Source organism: Hemiscyllium ocellatum, chromosome 29 (assembly GCF_020745735.1).
Source record: "Hemiscyllium ocellatum isolate sHemOce1 chromosome 29, sHemOce1.pat.X.cur, whole genome shotgun sequence".
NCBI classification, from domain to species: domain Eukaryota; kingdom Metazoa; phylum Chordata; class Chondrichthyes; order Orectolobiformes; family Hemiscylliidae; genus Hemiscyllium; species Hemiscyllium ocellatum.
In genome coordinates, this window is record NC_083429.1 from 51,462,894 (window position 1) to 51,483,867 (window position 20,974).

Below are 20,974 nucleotides of genomic sequence, written 5' to 3' on the forward strand. Positions count from 1 at the left end.
TGTCACTATCAGCAAGGTCCCTCTCGCTAATGAATACTGAAGTAAAAAACTCATTTAGGGCCTCCCCTGCCTCTTCAGGCTCCAGGACATGTTCCCTCACTACCCCTGATCAGCCCTACCTCCTCTCTGATCATTCTTTTATTCCTCATGTAAGTGTAGAATGCCTTTGGGTTTTCCCTAATCCTTCTTACCAAGGCTTTTCCATGTCCCCTCTGAGCTCTCCTCAGTCCATTTTTGAGTTCTGTCTGAGCTACTGTGTAATCCTCTAAAGCTGTGCAAGATCCCTGCTTCTTCAACCTTGTGTAAGCTTCCTTCCTCCTATTGATGAGGAGCTCCTCTGTTCTTGAGATCCAAGACTCCCTCGCCTTACCATTCTTTGCCTGTCTCAGTGGGACAAAGTTATCCAACATTCACAACAAGTGCTCCTTAAACAGCCTCCACATTTCTGTTGTGTTTTTCCTGTAGAGCAATTGTTCCCGATTTATACTCCAAAGCTCCTGTTGAAGATCAGTATAATTTCCCCTCCCTCAATTAAATACCGTCCCATACTGTCTGTTGTGAGCATCTATTTGCAGAGTTGTAAACACTCCTCATATTGTTTAAATTCACCGGCCAGGGGCACCGTCCATGCATCATGTGGAAACTTTGCGATTGGAGAAAATCCTTCCATCCCATTATGAGGAGTAGGGGACACACTATCTCCAAAGTAATAGCTGCACTAATAAGATTAACATGATCCTATTACAGTGAAACTGAGTTGAAACACAGCAGCGTAATGAAGAAATTGTTTTGCAGTCAGTACATGTAATGGTGTATCAATTGCGTGTATCGCTGGGGCTGGGGTGGAAGTGATGGACAGCGTAAAGTTCCCAGGAGTAAATATCACCAACAATCAGTCCTGGTCCACCCCCACTGACGTTATAGTAACAAAGCACATCAATACCTCGACAGCTCGTTCTGCATGTTTCAATAACGTGAATTCATTGTAACATGATTGATGAATTGGGGACACTGTTTCTACAATGTGAACTTTTAAACCATGTGTTAGTTTTTCTTGTGATTACATTGCCGACACTGTTGCAAAAGCTCAATTTTTCTATAATCTGCACAAGAACACAACCATGGCATTATAGAAGAACTGACTGTACTTCCTCAAAGGCTAAGGAGGTTCAGCACAATTTTTACAGATGCACCAACGAAAGCATCCTACCTGGAGGCATCACAGCTTGGTATGACAGCTGCTCTGTCCAAGACCAGAAGACATTACAGAGAATCATGAACGCAGCCTAGTCCGTCACAACAAACAGCCTTCCTCCCATTGACTGGCTGGACCAAGGGATCTGTTTCCATGCTGTTGGACTTGATGACTCCATCTACACTTCCTGCTGCCTCAGGAAAGCAGCCAACATCATCAAACAGCCCTCCCACCCCGGTTATCCTCTCTTCCACCCTCTTCCGTCAGGCAGAAGATACAAAGGATTGAAAACATGTGCCAAGAGATTTAAGAACAGTTCCCCGTATTATCTGTCTGATGAACAGATCTCTCAGACTGTAGAGTTGATCTCTATATTCTGCATTCTGTTCTATTACCCTGATGTATTTCTGTAAGGTATGATTCAGAGTCATCAGCTGATAGAGATGCACAACATGGTAACAAACCTTTTGATCCAACCCATCCATGCCGATCAGATATCCCAACCCAATCTAGTCCCACCTGCCAGCACCCTGCCCATATCCATCCAAACCCTTCCTATTCATCTACCCATCCAAATGCCTTTTAAATGTTGCAATTGTACCAGCCTCCACCACTCTCTGGTAGCTCATTCCATACACGTACCACTCTCTGCCTGAAAACATTGTCCCTTAGGTCTCCTTTATATCTTTCCCCTTTCACCCGAAACCTATGCCCTCTAGCTCTAGACTCCCTCATCCCAGGGAAAAGACTTTGTCTATTTACCCTATCCATGCCCCTCATGATTTTATAAACCTCTATAAGGTCACCCCTCAGCCTCCGACACTCCAGGGATAACAGCCCCAGCCTGTTCAGCCTCTCCCTATAGCTCAAATCCTCCAACCCTGGCAACATCCTTGTCAATCTTTTCTGAACCCTTTCAAGTTTCACAACATCTTTCCGATAGGAAGGAGACCAGAATTGCACACAATATCCCAACAGTGGCCTAACTAATGTCCTGTACAGCCACAACATGACCTCCCAACCCCTGTACTCAATACTCTGACCAATAAAGCAAAGCATACCAAATGCCTTCTTCATTATCCTATCTACCTGAAACTCCACTTTCAAGGAGCTATGACCTTGCACTTAAAGGTCTCTTTGTTCAGCAACATTCCCTAGGACCTTACCATTAAGTGTATACGTCCTGCTAAGATTTGCTTTACCAAAATGCAGCACCTCGCATTTATCTAAATTAGACTCCATCTGCCACTTCTCAGCCCATTGGCCCATCTGGTCCAGATCCTGTTGTAATCTGAGGTAACCTTCTTCGCCGTCCACTACACCTCCAATTCTGGTGTCATCTGCAAACTTACTAACTCTTACACTCACATTCAAATCATTTATATAAATGGCGAAAAGTAGAAGACCCAGCACCGATCCTTGTGGCACTCCACTGGTCACAGGCCTCCAGTCTGAAAAACAACCCTCCACCACCACCCTCTGTCTTCTACCTTTGAGCCAGTTCTGTATCCAAATTGTTAGTTCCCCCTTGTATTCCGTGAGATCTAACCTTGCTAACCAGTCTCCCATGGGGAACCTTGTTGAACCTTACTGAAGTCCATATAGATCACATCTACTGCTCTGCCCTCATCAATCCTCTTTGTTACTTCTTCAAAAAACTCAATCAAGTTTGTGAGACATGATTTCCCATGCACAAAGCCATGTTGACTATCCCTTGCCTTTCCAAATACATGTACATCCTGTCCCTCAGGATTCCCTCCAACAACTTGCCCACCATCGATGTCAGACTCACCGGTCTATAGTTCCCTGGCTTGTCCTTACCGCCCTTCTTAAACAGTGGCGCCACATTAGCCAAACTCCAGGCTTCTGGCACCTCACCTGTGGCTATCGATGATGCAAATATCTCAGCAAGAGACCCAGCAATCACTTCCCTAGCTTCCCACAGAGTTCTAGGATACACCTGATCAGGTCCTGGGGATTTATCCACTTTTACGTTTTTCAAGACATCCAGGACTTCCTCCTCTGTAAAATGGATATTTTTCAAGATGTCACCATCTATTTCCCTATAGTCTATATCTTCCATATCCTTTTCCACAGTAAATACTGATGCAAAATACTCATTTAATATCTCCCACATTTTCTGCGGCTCCACATAAAGGCCGCCTTGCTGATCTTTGAGGGGCCCTATTCACTCCCTACTTATCCTTTTGTCCTTAATGTATTTGTAACAACCTTTTTGATTCTCCCTAACTCTATTTGCCAAAGCTATCTCATGTCCTTGTTTTGCCCTCCTGATTTCCTTCTTAAGTATACTCCTACTGCCTTTATACTCCTCTAAGGATTCACTTGATCTATCCTGTCTATACCTGACATATGTTGCCTTTTTTTTCTTAACCAAACCCTCAATTTCTTTAGTCATCCAACCATTCCCTATTCCTACCAGCCTTCCCTATCACCCTGACAGAAATATAATTTCTCTGGATTCTTGTTATCTCATTTCTGAAGGCTTCCCATTTTCCAGCCGTCCCTTTACCTGCGAACATCTGCGCCCAATCAGCTTTTGAAAGTTCTTGCCTAATACTGTCAAGATTGGCCTTTCTCCAGTTTAGAACTTCAACTTTTAGATCTGGTCTATCCTTTTCCATTACTATTTAAAAATTAATAGAATTATGGTCGCTGGCCCCAAAGTGCTCTCCCACTGACACCTCAGTCACCTGCCCTGCCTTACTTCTCAAGAATAGGTCACGTTTTGCACCTTCTCTAGTCGGTACATCCACATACTGAATCAGAAAATTTTCTTGTACACACTTAACAAATTCCTCTCCATCTGAACACTATGGCAGTCCCAGTCTATGTTTGGAAAGTTAAAATCCCTACCATAACCACCCTATTATTCTTACAGATAACTGAGATCTCCTTACAAATTGTTTCTCAATTTCCCTCTGACTATTAAGGGGGTCTATAATACAATCCCAATAAGGTGGTCATCCCTTTCTTATTTCTCAATTCCACCCAAATAACTTCCTTGGATGTATTTCTGGGAATATTCTCCCTCAGTACAGCTGCAATGCTATCCCTTATCAAAAACACCACTCCCCCTCCTCTCTTGCCTCCCTTTCTATCCTTCCTGTAGCATTTGTATCCTGGAACATTAAGCTGCCAGTCCTGCCCATCCCTGAGCTATGTTTCTGTAATTGTGATAATATCCCAGTCCCATGTTCCTAACCATGCCCTGAGTTCATCTGCCTTCCTTGTTAGGCCCCTTGCATTGAAATAAATGCAGTTAAATTTATCAGTCGTACCTTGTCCTCTGCTTTGTTCCTGCCTGCCCTGATTGTTTGACTCACCTCTTTTCCCAACTGTAGTACCCTCAGATTGATCTCTTTACTCAGTATCTCCCTGGGTCCCATCCACCGTCCCCATCCACCCCCCCACCTTACTAGTTTAAATCCTCCCGAGCAGCTCTAGCAAATTTCCCAGCCAGTATATTAGTCCCCTTCCAATTTAGGTGCAATCCGTCCTTCTTGTACGGTCACTTCTACCCCAGAAGAGATTCAATGGTCCAAAAATGTGAATCCTTCTCCTATACACCAGCTCCTCAGCCATGCATTCATCTGCTCTATCCTCCTATTTCTGCCCTCACTAGTTCGTAGCACCGGGAGTAATCCAGATATTACTACTCTCGGGGACCTCCTTTCTAAATTCCTGTTTAACTCTCTATATTCTCCCTTCAGTATCTCAACCTTTTCCCTTCCTATGTCATTGGCTCCAATGTGGACAGTGACCTCTTGCTGGCCCCTCTCCCCCATGACAACATTCTATACCCTCTCTGAGACATCCTTGATCCTGACACCAGGGAGGCAAAACACCATTCTGACTTTTCTCTACTGGCCACAGAAACGTCTATCTCTGCATTGGACTAGAGAATCCCCGAACACAATTGATCGCTTGGAACCTGACGTATCCCTCATTGCATTAGAGTTAGTTTCGATACCAGAAACTTGGCTGTTCGTGCTACACTCCCCTGAGAATCCATCACACCCTACCTTTCCAAAACAGCATACCTGTTTGAAATGGGGATAGCCACAAAAGACTCCTGCACTATCTGCCTACCTCTCTTACCTTTCTTGGAGTTAACCCATCTATGTGACTGTATCTGAGACGTTCACCCCTTCCTATAACTGCCATCCATCACACCCTCTTGCTCTTGTAAATTCCTCATTGCGTCTAACTGTCTCTCCAACCGATCCATTCGATCTGATAGGATTCGCAACCAACAGCATTTATTGCAGATATAATCCTCAGTAACATGTAAGCTCTCCCTAAACTCTCACATCCAACAAGCGTTCAAAACAATACCTTTTGTTGTATCTCAGTACAAGTGATAATAATAAATCACATCCAATCAATCAAACCAAATCAACAGGTTCATTCAACAGTCCGACAGACACGGTATTGTTCAGTATCAGTGATGGCATCTGATATCTGTATTTAATCAGTGACTGTGGGGCCCACCAGAGAGCATTGTGGGTAAAGGCAGGAAATCGCATTTAACAATGTAATTCACTCAGTGGGTGTTTAAGTCTCACTCCAGAGGTCTGAGCATGTAACCAAGACTGACAGTCTAAGTGCTGTAGCAGGTGAGTGCTGTGCTGTTGAGGATACTGACTCCTGGATGAGATGCTGAAATCAAAGACCTTACCAATCCTGCCACCAACTCTCAGTTGCCCCATAGCGAGTTACTGGGTTCAAGGACAGTTAGGAAAAAGTGAGGACTGCAGATGCTGGAGATCAGTCAAGGGTGTGATGCTGGAAAAGCACAGCAGGTTAGGCAACATCTGAGGAGCAGGAGAATCGACATTTCAGGCATAAGCCCTACATCAGGAATGAGGCTTATGAAGGGCTTGTGTCCGAAACATCGACTCTCCTGCTCCTCGAATGCTGCCTGACCTGCTGTGCTTTTCCAGCACCACACTCAAGGACAATTAAGGATGGGTAATAAATGCTGGCCTTGTGAGTCACACCCATATTCCATGAAAGAAGACCGTGTCTAGGTCTCCTCCTGTCTGAATTCCACTTAACATGAACTTTGACTGTTATTTAACACACATTGCAAACATTTAGCACAGAGATATATATAAATTATTTGGTTCATATGGTTACAAAGTCCCCTCAATGGGGGATGTTGTGGAATGAGTACCTAAAGTAACTTTCCAAATTCAGACTCACCAATTTCGGACAAAATTCATCACCTGAGTGTGGGTCACAACACAGGCAAGTTAATTCCATACAAATGGACACACATTCAGCCCCTCGAGTCTGCTTCGCCATTCAATAATAGTCATAGAGTATTACAGCATAGAACAAGGCCATTTGGCCCATTATATTCATACCAGCCATAGGTGCAGTGGAAGCGAAGAAGGTTACTTCAGATTACAACAGGATCTGGACCAGATGGGCCAATGGGCTGAGAAGTGGCAGATGGACTTTAATTCAGATAAATGCGAGGTGCTGCATTTTGGGAAAGCAAATCTTAGCAGGACTTATACACTTAATAGTATGGTCCTAGGGAGTGTTGCTGAACAAAGAGACCTTGGAGTGCAGGTTCATAGCTCCTTGAAAGTGGAGTCGCAGGTAGATAGGATAGTGAAGAAGGCGTTTGGTATGTTCTCTTTTATTGGTCAGAGTATTGAGTACAGGAGATGGGAGGTCATGTTGCGGCTGTACAGGACATTGGTTAGGCCACTGTTGGAATATTGCGTACAATTCTGGTCTCCTTCCTATTGGAAAGATGTTGTGAAACTTGAAAGGGTTCAGAAAAGATTTACAAGGACATTGCCAGAGTTGGAGAATTTGAGCTATAGGGAGAGGCTGAACAGGCTGGGGCTGTTTTCCTTGGAGCGTTGGAGGTTGAGGGGTGACCTTATAGAGGTTTATAAAATCATGAGGGGCATGGATAGGATAAATAGACAAAGTCTTTTCCCTGTGGTTGGGGAGTCCAGAGCTAGAGAGCATAGGTTTCAGGTGAGAGGTGAAAGATATGAAAGAGACCTAAGGGGCAACTTCTTCACACAGAGGGTGGTATGTGTATGGAATGAGCTGCCAGAGGATGTGGTGGAGGCTGGTACAATTGCAACAGTTGAAAAGCATCTGGATGGGTATATGAATAGGAAGGGTTTGGAGGGATATGGGCTGGGTGCTGGCAGGTGGGATTAGATTGGGTTGGGATAGCTGGTCGGCATGGACAGGTTGGACCAAAGGGTCTGTTTTCATGCTGTACATCTCTATGACTCTATCAAGCGCCTGTCTACTCTAACACTCCCAGTACTTGGCCCATAGCCTTGTAGCTATGACATTTAAAGTGTTCATCTAAATACTTCTTAAATATTGCAATAGTTCCTGCCTCTTTCAAAATTTTTAATATCCTCCTTATCTCCTTCTTAAATGGGAGGCTCCTTTATTTTCAAACTGTGCTTCCTCACCGTTGTCTTGCTCACAAGTGGAAACATTCTTTGATCAACTGCTTCTTCCTGTAAAGTTTTGTCTGTACTTCCCAACACTTCTTATGAAAATTACACTTGTTTCTTGTTACACTTTAGAAAAAGAAAACATTTGCCCTTTTACAAATACTTGCACTACTTTAGATTGTGCCAAAGGATTCTGAGTGGGAGGCAGATGTTGGAGAGAATGAGAGACAGACCGATCCATTTCATGCAAGCGGCTAAAAGGTAACTCACTAAGCTGTGCTGGTGACTGCACGGGGAGAAAAACTCCATTTTCACAGCACTTCTCACAATACAGTACCACATTTGGTGCAGAGCACTCCACATGAAATGCTGAAGGCACTTGTCAGGCAATTGGCACACAGGAAGCTCTTGCTAACAATAATAAGGCTGACCATATCATTTGTTTGAGGGGAATTACTTATGGAAAAATATTAACCAGGAGACTCTCTCCCTCTTCCTCAAGATAGTGCCACAGGATCCTTTATGTCCAGGTGAGAGTGCTCATGTCTGGCAGTATTTGGTGTAGATTTTGTGCTCAGGTGTCTGGAGTGAAGCTTTCACTGTTGAGAGGGCTCCACACTGACTCATGGCTGACTGTGTTACAATGAACCTGCAGCTGGGGATGTTGTGTCTGTGCTGATAGTTTGTATTTCACTGAACCTCACCGTAAACCGCTCTATCTCCAAATCATATCTCAGAATCAGCTGTCTGCACGGACTTGGGCTAAAGATCACACTGACTGCAAATACTCAAGTTCAGTCACTGTTATTGCTCAACTAACATGTCTTACCTGAATGATTTTCTGCGATTTTTTCATTTGGCTAACCGTGTTTCTGTTTGTGTTGTCCATGATCACATCATTTACAATGGCTCCTTCACACTCCTGGATATCCTGAAAGGAAGAAAGAGAAGGGTAAGTGTTCTTTTGTTTAAATGCTCACATGAGGTGCTTCCCAGGATTTCTTCATACAGTACTCTCAGCTCTCAACCAATACTACCCCACCAACCTCCGTATACAGCGTATCATCCGCCGTCATTTCCGCCAACTCCAAACGGACCCCACCGCCAGGGATATATTTCCCTCCCCTCCCCTATCAGCGTTCCGCAAAGACCACTCCCTTCGTGACTCCCTCGTCAGATCCACACACCCCACCAACCCAACCTCCACTCCCAGCACCTTCCCCTGCAACCGCAGGAAATGCAAAACTTGCGCCCACACCTCCTCCCTTACTTCACTCCAAGGCCCCAAGGGATCCTTCCATATCCGCCACAAATTCACCTGCACCTCCACACACTTCATCTATTGCATCCGCTGCACCCGATGTGGCCTCCTCTATATTGGGGAGACAGGCTGCCTACTTGCAGAACGCTTCAGGGAACACCTCTGGGACGCCTGAACCAACCAACCCAACCACCCCGTGGCTCAACACTTTAACTCCCCCTCTCACTCCACCGAAGACATGCAGGTCCTTGGACTCCTCCATCGCCAGAACATAACAACACGACGGTTGGAGGAAGAGCGCCTCATCTTCCGCCTGGGAACCCTCCAGCCACAAGGGATGAACTCGGATTTCTCCAGTTTCCTCATTTCCCCTCCCCCCACCTTGTCTCAGTTGATTCCCTTGAACTCAGCACCGCCCTCCTAACCTGCAATCCTCTTCCTGACCTCTCCGCCCCCACCCCACTCTGGCCTATCACCCTCACCTTGACCTCCTTCCACCTATCACATCTCCATCGCCCCTCCCCCAAGTCCGTCCTCCCTACCTTTTATCTTAGCCTGCCTGGCACCCTCTCCTCATTCCTGAAGAAGGGCTCTGGCCCGAAACGTTGAATTTCCTGTTCCTTGGATGCTGCCTAACCTGCTGTGCTTTAACCAGCAACACATTTTCAGCTTTATTCACATTTGGAAAAGAATTGGATTTATTAGGGATAGGCTTTGTGTGGGAGGAGGTCTTGTCTCATAAATCTGATTGAGCTTTTTTGAGGTAGTGATGAAGATGATTGATGAATGTAGGGCAGTAGATGTTGTCTACGTGGACTTTACTAAAGCATTGGACAAGATCCTTCATGGTAAGGTGGTCCAGATGGTTAAGTCATGTGGGATCCCACACTGTCAGGATTCTATGATTCTATTATCTACAGTGAGTTCGTAAACTGTGCACAAAATTGGCTTGGTCATGTAAGACAGAGGGTAGATGTAAAGGGGTGTTATTCTGACTGGAGATCTGAACCTGTGGGTGTACGGCAGGGTTCAGTGCTGGGAGCCCCATTGTTTGCAATTTATATCAATGATTTGGGTGAAAATGTAGGTGGTCTGATGAGTAAGTCGTGAAAATTGTGGATAGAGAGTAAGGTTTTCGAAGCATGCAGCTGGATGTAGATCAGCTGGGAAGATGAATGGGGAAACGGCAGCTGGAGTTTAATTCGGGTATGATTAGATTAGATTACTTACAGTGTGGAAACAGGCCCTTCGGCCCAACAAGTCCACACCGACCCGCCGAAGCGCAACCCACCCATACCCTACATTTTACCCCTTACCTAATACTACGGGCAATTTAGCATGGCCAATTCACCTGACCCGCACATCTTTGGACTGTGGGAGGAAACTGGAGCAAACCCATGCAGACACGGGGAGAACACGCAAACTCCACACAGTATGTGTGAGGTGATGGAGTTTGGGAGGTCAAATGCAAGAGAAAAGTATGCAGTAAGTGGCAGGACTCTTAGGAAGCTTGAGTCCCTGCATTTGCTTTATTTTGATTCGAGTGTCAGAGGCTGAGGGACAATCTGATAGAAGTCTGTAGGATTCTGAGAGGCATGGACAGGATGGAGTTGTTATCCATTGGTGGAAATTGTGTGTGTGTGTGTGTGTGTGTGTGTGTGTGTGTGGTGGGGGGTGGGGTGGGGGGGTGCACAGGTTTAAGACGGGAAGGGAAATGTGTAAAAGAGAACGTGTGAGTGACATTTTGTACACAGAGGGTGGTAGGTGCTGCCAGAGGAGGAGGTCGAATCAGATACAATAACAGCATTTCAGAGGCATTTAGACAGACACATGAACAGACAGAGAGCAGAGAGACATAGACTGTGAGCAGGCAGGTGGGATTAGTATAGAATGGCATCATGGTGGGCAAAAAGCCTATCTACATACTGCTCCATGGTCTTTGCTCTGTTCTATATTACAGCCCTGCTCTGATTAGACAGGCCTATCAGTCATTAACAAACCTCACGGGTTAAATAGTTTTCCTTTTAAAAACAGAGTCAGTGACAGACATTCTGGAAACCTGCTGACTTGCATTCCACACAAAGAGAAAGCAAATCTTCAATCTGTATGAGCCGAGGAAATGCAAAGTGATCTAAACATTCTCCTCCCGCTGGTCAGTATTTCCAATCCCAACTGTTAGGTCCTCCAGCCCAGCACCAGGCCATTCCCACTCTGCTAGCTCTCCACACAGCACAGACATGGACTGGTGACAGACCATGACGGAGTTCAGCTCCATAGCAACACAGCAACATGACTTGCAACAGTTTTAATGAGGGGATTTGATAATGGAAGCAATTATCAGTGCAGCCACCAGAGACTCAGGGAGTCAGGGAACTGCAGGGAGAAGCACAGATTACACCAAACTCCTCCCATCGCGCTCCCCATGAAACCCCAACCTGTGTGAATTCAATTATTCAGTGTCAAATCCTTTAAGGCTGCTCTGACTCACCGTCCCAATTACACAGAGCACTGGTGCGTGAAAGAGAAAGGATCTTGCATTCGTGTAGCACCTTGCACAATCTCAGGATATTGGAAAGTGTTTCACAGCCATTACTGTGCTCAAATGTGGTAGCCAACTTTTCCTTCACTCGCTGGCTAGGACAGCATTTAATGCCCATCCCTAATTGCCCAGAGGACAGTTATAGGTCAACAATTTGGGCACAGCAAGCTCCCACTAACAGCTGGAAGTAAAATTCTGCAGATTTTGTAAATCTAAATCAATAACAGAAACTCAGCAGGTCTGGCAGCATCTGTGGAGACAGAAACCGTGTTAACATTCGAGTGCAATATGATTCTTCTGAAGTCAAACAGCAATGTGGTTGTAACCAGATGATCTCCCTCTGGGATGTTGACCAAGATATGAATATTGACCAGGACAAATAGCAACCTCTCCTGTTTCTCTTAGAAACGCTGGCTGTGGGATTTTTACAAACATCTGAGAGGGCAGATTGTTTAACATCTACACAATAGAACAGTCCAGCACAGCGTACAGGCCCTTCGGCCCTCGATTTTGTGCTGGCCTTCTTTCCTACTCTAAGATCACACTAACCTACACACCCTTCATTTTACTATCTTCCATGTGCCGATCCAAGTGTTGCTTAAATATCCCTAAAGTATCTGACTCTACTCCCACCGCTGGCAGTGCATTCCACACACGCACCACTCTCTTGTAAAGAACCTTCCTCTGACATCTCCCCTAAACCTTCCTCCAATCACCTTAAAATTATGCCACCTCGTGATAGCCATTTCCGCCCTGGGGGAAAATCTCTGGCTATTCACTCTATCTCTGCCTCTCATCATCTAGTGCACCTCTGTCAAGTCACCTCTCATCCTCCTTCGCTCCAATGAGTAAAACCCTAGCTCCCTCAACTTTTCTTCATAAGACATGCCCTCCAGTCCAGACAGCATCATGGTAAATCTCCTCTGCACCCTCTAAAGCTCCCACATCTTTTCTATAATGAGGCGACCAGAACTGAGCACAATATTCCAAGTGTGATCTCAATAGGACTCTATAGAGCTGCAGCATAACCTCACAGCTCTTAAACTCCTCAACACACCATACATCTTCTTAATAACCCGATCAACTTGGGTGATACCTTTGAGGGATCTATGGACTTGGACCCCAAGATCCCTTTGTTCCTCCACACTGCCAAATATCCTGACTTTAACCTTGTATTTTGCATTCAAATTTGACTTTTCAAAATGAATCACTTCACACTTTTCCAGGTTGAACTCCATCTGTCATTTCCCAGCCCAGCTCTGCATCCTATCAATGTCCCATTGCAACCTACTACAGCCCTCCACACTATCCACAACTCCACCACCCTTTGTGTCATCGGCAAACTTACTAACCCACCCTTTCACTTCCTCATCCAAGTCGTTTATAAATTTCACAAAGAGATGAGGTTCCAGAACCGATCATTACGGAACACACTAGCCACTGAGCTCCAGGCTGAATACTTTCCAACCTGTTAATGGCTGTGAAGCACTTTCCAATATCCTGAGATTGTGCAAGGTGCTACACGAATGCAAGATCCTTTCTCTTTCACGCACCAGTGCTCTGTGTAATTGGGACGGTGAGTCAGAGCAGCCTTAAAGGATTTGACACTGAATAATTGAATTCACACAGGTTGTGGTTTCATGGGGAGCGCGATGGGAAGAGTTTGGTGTAATCTGTGCTTCTCCCTGCAGTTCCCTGACTCCCTGAGTCTCTGGTGGCTGCACTGATAATTGCTTCCATTATCAAATCCCCTCATTAAAACTGTTGCAAGTCATGTTGCTGTGTTGCTATGGAGCTGAACTCCGTCATGGTCTGTCACCAGTCCATGTCTGTGCTGTGTGGAGAGCTAGCAGAGTGGGAATGGCCTGGTGCTGGGCTGGAGGACCTAACAGTTGGGATTGGAAATACTTTCTACCACCACCCTCTGTCTTCTATGGGATAGCCAAGTCTGTATTCAGACAGACAGGGTTCCTTGTATCCCATGCCACCTTACTTTCTGAATGAGCCTACCATGGGGAACCTTATCAAACACCTTGCTAAAATCCATGTCCACCACATCCACTGCTCTACCTTCATCAATGTGCTTTGTCATATCCTCAAATAATTCAATGAGGTTTGTGAGGCATTACCTGCCCCTCACAAAGCAGTGCTGACCATCTCTAATCAAGGTATGGTTTTCCAAGTAATCGTAAATGCTGTCTCTCAGAATCCTCTCCAATACTTTACACACCACAGATGTAAACCTGCCTGGTCTGTAATTCCCAGGATTATCTATATTCCCTTTCTGGCATTTCAGCCAGTGTAGCACTCAGGAAAGGTGCCACATAAATGCAATATAAATAAATGTTCTCTTGAGAGGTAAGAGCTTTGGAGAAGCTGGGCTGGAAGGCAAAGATCAGGTCTCCAGTGAAAGTAGCAGAGAGTGAACGTGAGAGCACAAGGTGGTCAGGATTGGATACAGTCCTTAGAGCCCAACCTGAACTCATTCACTAACACACAGAGAAGGTGTGACCAAGAGATATGCACATGACAGGAGCAGGAATAGCCCACTCAGCACTTCCAACCTGCTCCACTGTTAACATGATCACAGTTGATCATCCATCTCACTGCCCCATTCCTGCTTACTCCCCAAATCCTTTCAAAAGCCTATCAGCTCCTGTGCAGTGCCGAATCAGAGCAGGGCGAAGTGCACCCCTGCAGGAGGCAATCATTGACAGTGAATAGACCGATGAATGAAACACGTTGTGGTAAGGATTTGGTGAAGAGTAGCTCCCTCTCTCATGTCTTCACTTCTCACACTCTTGCACTTTTATCTTCAGTTCCTCCTAGCCCTCCCACTTCCAACTGCAGGTCATAGAGTCATAGAGATGTACAGCATGGAAACAGACCTTTCAGTCCAATCCATCCATATGGACCAGATATCCCAATACAATCTAGTCCCAACTGCCAGCACCCAGCCCATATCCCTCCAAACCCTTCCTATTCATATACCCATCCAGATGCCTTTTAAATGTTGCAATTGTACCAGCCTCCACCACTTCCTCTGGCAGCTCATTCCATACACGTACCACCCTCTGCGTGAAATAGTTGTCCCTTCGGTCTCTTTTATACCTTTCCCCTCTCACCCTAAACCTATGCCCTCTAGTTCAGGACTCCCCAACCCCAGGGAAAAGACTTTGTCTATTTATCCTATCCATGCCCCTCATAATTATATAAAACTCTATAAGGTCACCCCTCAGCCTCTGACACTCCAGGGAAAACAGCCCCAGCCTGTTCAGCCTCTCCCTGTAGCTCAAATTCTCCAACTCTGGCAACATTCTTGTCAATCTTTTCTGAATCCTTTTAAGTTTCACAACATCTTTCCAATAGGAAGGAGACCAGAATTGCACACAATATTCCACCAGTGGCCTAACCAATGTCCTGTACAGCCACAACATGACTCCCAACTCCTGTACTCAATACTCTCACTCATGAAAGGGAGCATACCAAATGCCTTCTTCACTATCCTATCTACCTGTGACTCCACTTTCAAGGATCTATGAACCTACACTCCAAGGTCTCTTTGTTCAACAACACTCCCTAGCACCTTACCATTAAGTGTATAAGTCCTGCTCAGATTTGCTTTCCAAAAATGCAGCACCTCACATTTATCTGAATTAAACTCCATCTGCCACTTCTCAACCCATTGGCCCATCTGATCAAGATCCTGTTGTAATCTGAGGTAACCCTCTTCGCTGTCCACTACACCTTCAATTTTGGTGTCATCTGCAAACTTACCAACTGTACCTCTTATGCTCGCATCCAAATCATTTATATAAATGATGAAAAGTAGTGGACCCAGCACCGATCCTTGTGGCACTCCACGGGTCACAGGCCTCCAGTCTGACTCCTCAAAATCATCTTTCTCCTTAATTCTCCTTCAGTCATCTTCTTCCACAAAGCCTTCGAATCTGGCCAGTCCCAACCTTGCAACATTTTACATTGCAGTAACGTTGAATGTTAAACCCTGCATTACAACCATCCTGTATAGCTCATTCCCACAGAACCAGGGACTGCTTTATAACACAAGGGTTGACCTGAACAGTTCTGAGCATGGCAGTACATGAAGGCCAATTTACTCCACTTTGAAGAATACTTCAAACTGATTTAAGTTGAGATTAGATGATATCATGTTGGAAAATCAGGTAAATAAATGTCAGCATTGCTGTCCTAGTTCAACAGAACAAATTGCATTCATATAGCGCACTTCATGCAGTAACACATCCCAAGGCATTTGACAGGAGTGTTATCAAACACAATTTGATACTGAGCTACAGCGAGTGATATCAGGGACAGGTGATTAATGCTTCATCAGAGAAGTCAGTTTTATTGAATGTTTTAAAAGGAACAGGGTGAGGTGGAGAGGTTTAGGGAAAGAATTGCAGAGCTTGGGGCAGAGGCAGCTGAACGCACATGGCTAATAGTGAAGATCAGGATGAGTAGGAGGAAAAAGCCAAGTATCTCAGAGGGCTGTGGGCTTGGAGGAGGTGATGGAGACACAGAGAGATAGAGAGAGAGAGAGAGAGATCATGGAAGGTGTTGAAAACAAAGTTGGGAATTTTAAAATGACAGTGCTGTTGGATCAGGGCAAGTGAGCACAGAGACAATTCCCATATTTCAAAAACAGTTGAGGAATGCTCGGGAACTGATGGAAAGACATCGTACAGTCAGCCCATTCACCCATCTGCCCATTGGATGCAGTATCAGTTAGACACTGTGTGAATCCTCAGAGACAGGATCAGATCCTTCAGGGAGAAGCATCAGACCCTCTGGGTTCAGACAGCATACAAACCATTGATCCTCCATGGCATCAAGAAAGAAAGATGTGAAAGAAAAGCAGAACATAACCTTACGAAGCTAAACACACACTCCTACTCAAGCTGCACACACACACACACACACACACACACACAACTGTGGACATTCTTATGGTGTGCAACACACACACACTCAACCACGCACACACTCCAACATGCACACACACTCCAACATGCACACACTCCAACATGCACACACACTCCAACACGCACACACTCCAACATGTGCACACACTCCAACACGCGCACACACTCCAACGCACACACTCCAACATGTGCACACACTCCAAAACACACACTCCAACACGCACACACTCCAACATGCACATGCTCAAACACGCACACACTCCAACACGCGCACACTCAAACACGCACACAATTAAACACGCACACACTCAAACACGCAGACACTCCAACACACACACACTCCAAAACGCACACACACTCCAACGCACACACTCCAACACGTGCACGCATTCCAAAACATGCACACTCCAAAACACATACGCCAACACGCACACCCCAACACGCGCACACTCCAACACGCGCACAATCAAACACGCACACACTCAAACACGCAGACACTCCAACACACACACACTCCAAAACGCACACACTCCAATGCACACACTCCAACACGTGCACGCATTCCAAAACATGCACACTCCAAAACACATACGCCAACACGCACACCCCAACATGTGCACACTCCAACATGCACATACACTAAAACACGCACACACTCCAACACGCACATACTCCAACATGCACACACACTAAAACACGCACACACTCCAACACGCACATACTCCAACATGCACACACACTAAAACACGCACACACTCCAACATGCACATACTCCAACATGCACACACATTCCAACATGCACACATTCCAACATGCACACACACTCCAACATGCACACACACTCCAACATGCACACACATTTTCCAACATGCACACACACTCCTACATGCGCACACATTCCAACATGCACACATTCTAACATGCACACATTCCAACATGCACACACACTCCAATATGCACACACACTCCAACATGCACACTCCAACATGCACACACACTCCAACATGTGCACACACTCCAACATGCACACTCCAACATGCACACACTCCAACACGCACACTCCAACACACACACTCCAATACACACATACACTCCAACACACATAGGCACTCCAACACGCACACTTCACCATGCACACATACTCCAACACACACACTCCAACATGTACACATATTCCAACACACAAACACACACACACTCCAACTCGCACACACACTCCAACACCCACACAGATACTCCTACACACACATGCACTCCTACACGCGCACACTCTTACACACACACTCCGACACGCACTCACACACACACACTCCAACATGTACACTCTTACACACACACTCCAACATACGCACAGACACTCCAACACGCGCATACATATTCTAACAAACACATACACTCCAACATGTACACACACTCCAACACGCACACACACACTCCAACATGCACACACAAGAACATAATGCAATCACACTGATGCATGTTTGCATCTTTTTACACACATCCATCCATACAGTCACTCCTATTCACACTCATGCACACAGACACACATGTACACACACAGATACACATATTGTAATACACACATACACACTCCAACACACACACACACAAACAGACATATACATGTGTGTGTGCACACACACAATTGGAAACCTCAACAGTAACGATCACTTACACAAGGAGCTTTGTCAGTAATGAGTAAGTCTGATGTTGGGAGCCAAAGACGTCGATACTCAATTCATAGTTCGACACAAGTTACTGTAGCAGATGTCTCCCTGGGGCTGGGGAAAGGAGAGGCAACACAGAGACGCTGCCGGCTACACAGAAGAAAAGCATGGAATGACTTGTCCATTAGAAATCAAAGATCTCAATCAGAGTCTGTGAGTCTGTTTATACTAATCAGATTATTCATGCAGGTTCACACTGGCTCGAACCCAAAAAATGTGAAAAATGTGCTGCAACAGAATACATTCTGCAGGATGGCTGCCAACTAGCTATTAAGAAAATTCACATCCCAGCTTTATTTGAAGATAGCTCTCTTCTTACAAGTAAGTGCCTCAAGTAGCCATTGTCTATTTGTAACATTTACTGAAATCCAATTTCTCAACCATCAGCTGCCTTTATCTTTACTCATTCATGAGTTGAGAGTGTCACTGGCAAGGTGAGTGCCTGTTGACCATTCCTTATTGTCTCTGAACAGAATAGCTTACTAGACCAGGTCAGGATGGCAAATTTCCTTCCTGAAAGGAAGTCAGCCAACCAGATGGGAGTTTGGAATAATTGATGACAGTTTCCATCAGCTTTCAATTTAAATTCTGACAGCTGTGTGAGGTGGGATTTGAACCTGTGAGCCCAGAGAACCAGCCTTGTCCAGTGACAATATCACTCTGCCAGCCTACCACCCCCCCCATCCGTCGTGATACAACTGGGGTTCTATAATCAGAAAACAACATTGGGGTTTCAGCTGTGGGACTGCATTGATAGGGAGAGCTCAGCTTCCCAGGCTGGTGGGATTAGCCACCGAATCGAGATCACAGTTGGGATCTTGCTGGTTATTTATGCAACCATTAGCCATTTGCAATTCAACATTATAACACATCTCCACGACGGGTGGGAATTAAACCTGGGTCCCCATGCAAGAGGCAGGGACACTGTTTACAGAGATGAGGTTAATTGCGCATTCTTGTTTGAAATCGAGGCACCTCAATGACCTCTTGTTCTCTCATGCTTGTCAGCTACCTGAAATATCATTGTGCAGCGAGGAACACACAAAATCAAGTAGGCCATTCAGCCCCTCAAATCTATTCAACAACTGTAGTATGCTCATTCAAGATGTGAGTCGGTTCATATGAGATCAGGAGGATGGGAAATGATTCCCCCATTCAAACATACAATGCCCTTAAGGGGGAAATGCTAAGAGGTTGTCTCACTTGGATGGAGAGTGTAGAGTAAGGGGAAGTGGGAGAAGATCCCTATGTTCTGGGATGTGAAGCTATTAGCTAGGTACCTCTTGGGCTTTTAGAGAATTATCTTCAGGTCTCAAATTAGAACAGAGACAGAGAACATTGAACATAGATCAGTACAGCACAGTACAGGCCCTTCGGCCCTCGATGTTGTGCCGATCTTTTATCCTACTCTAGGAACAGACTAACCTACATACCCTTCATTGAACTATCTTCCATGTACCTATCCAAGAGTCGTTTAAATGTCCCTAATGTATCTGACTCTACTACCACTGCTGGCAGTGTATTCCACGCACCCATCACTCTCTGAGAAAAGAACCTACCTCTGACATCTCCCCAAAAGTTTCCTCCAGTCACCTTAAAAGTATGCCCCCTCATGATAGCCATTTCTGCTCTGGGAAAAGAGTCTCTGGCTATCCACTCTATTACTCTTGTACACCTCTATCAAGTCACCTCTCATCCTTCTTCGCTCCAATGAGGAAAGCCATAGCTCCCTCATCCTTTCTTCATAAGATTTCCGGTCCCTACGTACCCTACAGACTGTGTGAATGGCAGAGTGCAATGTGATTTAACCAGCGGGGGTTTTAAATAAAAAGCCTCTCACTTCCCATTAGGTATTGTTAGGATCGGATTCAGGCCTACAAGATTGGTGACCAGCAGTCCATTAGATTTGAGGTGTTTGAAAAAGAACCAAAGGCTTCCTGAACACACACGCTTTCCTCAGAGAGTTGCCATGATCTGGGCTGTCCTCAAGGGAAGTGGGAGCAGATTCAACTGTAACTTCGTATAAATACCTGAAGGAGAATGGGCTTACACAGCTCTGGCTGAAGGAGCAAGGGAGTCAGATTGAATGGGCTGAATGGCCTTCCTCTGGGAATTTTTTAAATCTTGGGATATGGGTGTCGCTGGTGGGTCATCCAGGGTCTTATTGCCCATCCCTAGTTGCCTTTGAGAAGGTGAGGGTGAGCTGCCTTCCTTAACCGCTGCAGTCCATCTGCTGTGGGTTGACCCACAATGCCCTTAGAGAGGGAATTCTAGGATTTTGACCCAGTGACAGTGAAGGAACGGTGATATGTTTCCAAGTCAGGATGGTGAGTGGCTTGGAGGGGAACTTGCAGGTCATGGTGTTCTGATGTATCTGCAGCCCTTATCCTCCCAGATGGACATAGTTACGGGTTTGGAAGGTGCTTTCTGCAGATCTTTGGTGGATTTCTGCAGTGCATCTTGTAGATAGTACACACTGCTGCTACTGAGCATCTATGGTGGAGGGAGTGCATATTTGTGGATGTGGTGCCAATCAAGCAGATTGCTTTGTTCTGGATGCTGCCAAGCTTCCTGAGTGTTGTTGGAACTGCACCCATCCAGGCAAGTGGGGAGTGTTCCATCACACTCCTGACTTTTGCCGTGTAGATGGTGAACAGGCTATGGGGTGTTGCCACAGCATTCCTAGCCTCTGACCTGCTCTTGTAGCCACTGTGTTTATGGTTGCGTTTCTGGTCAATGGTAACCCCAAGGATGTTGATAGAGGGGGATTCAGTGATGGTAACACCATTGAATGTAGAGGGCAGTGCTTAGGTTGTCTTTATTGGAGATGGTCATTGCCTGG

General features: G+C 45.6%; 1 protein-coding gene across 9 annotated transcripts in view; it reads right to left on the reverse strand.

Annotated features, from left to right (window-relative positions):
• Positions 1 to 20,974, reverse strand: part of LOC132829706 (pleckstrin homology-like domain family B member 1) — a 377,428-nt gene that overhangs the window by 259,992 nt on the left and 96,462 nt on the right. For 7 of the 9 annotated variants that reach the window (XM_060847069.1, XM_060847065.1, XM_060847068.1 and 4 more), the window contains exon 2: positions 8,492 to 8,593. In XM_060847069.1, the coding sequence (XP_060703052.1) occupies positions 8,492 to 8,593 (102 nt within the window). Of the gene's footprint in view, positions 1 to 8,491; positions 8,594 to 15,239; positions 15,499 to 18,080; positions 18,245 to 20,974 lie in introns of those variants that run through there. The other 2 variants (XM_060847070.1, XM_060847071.1) reach the window with 2 other exon arrangements.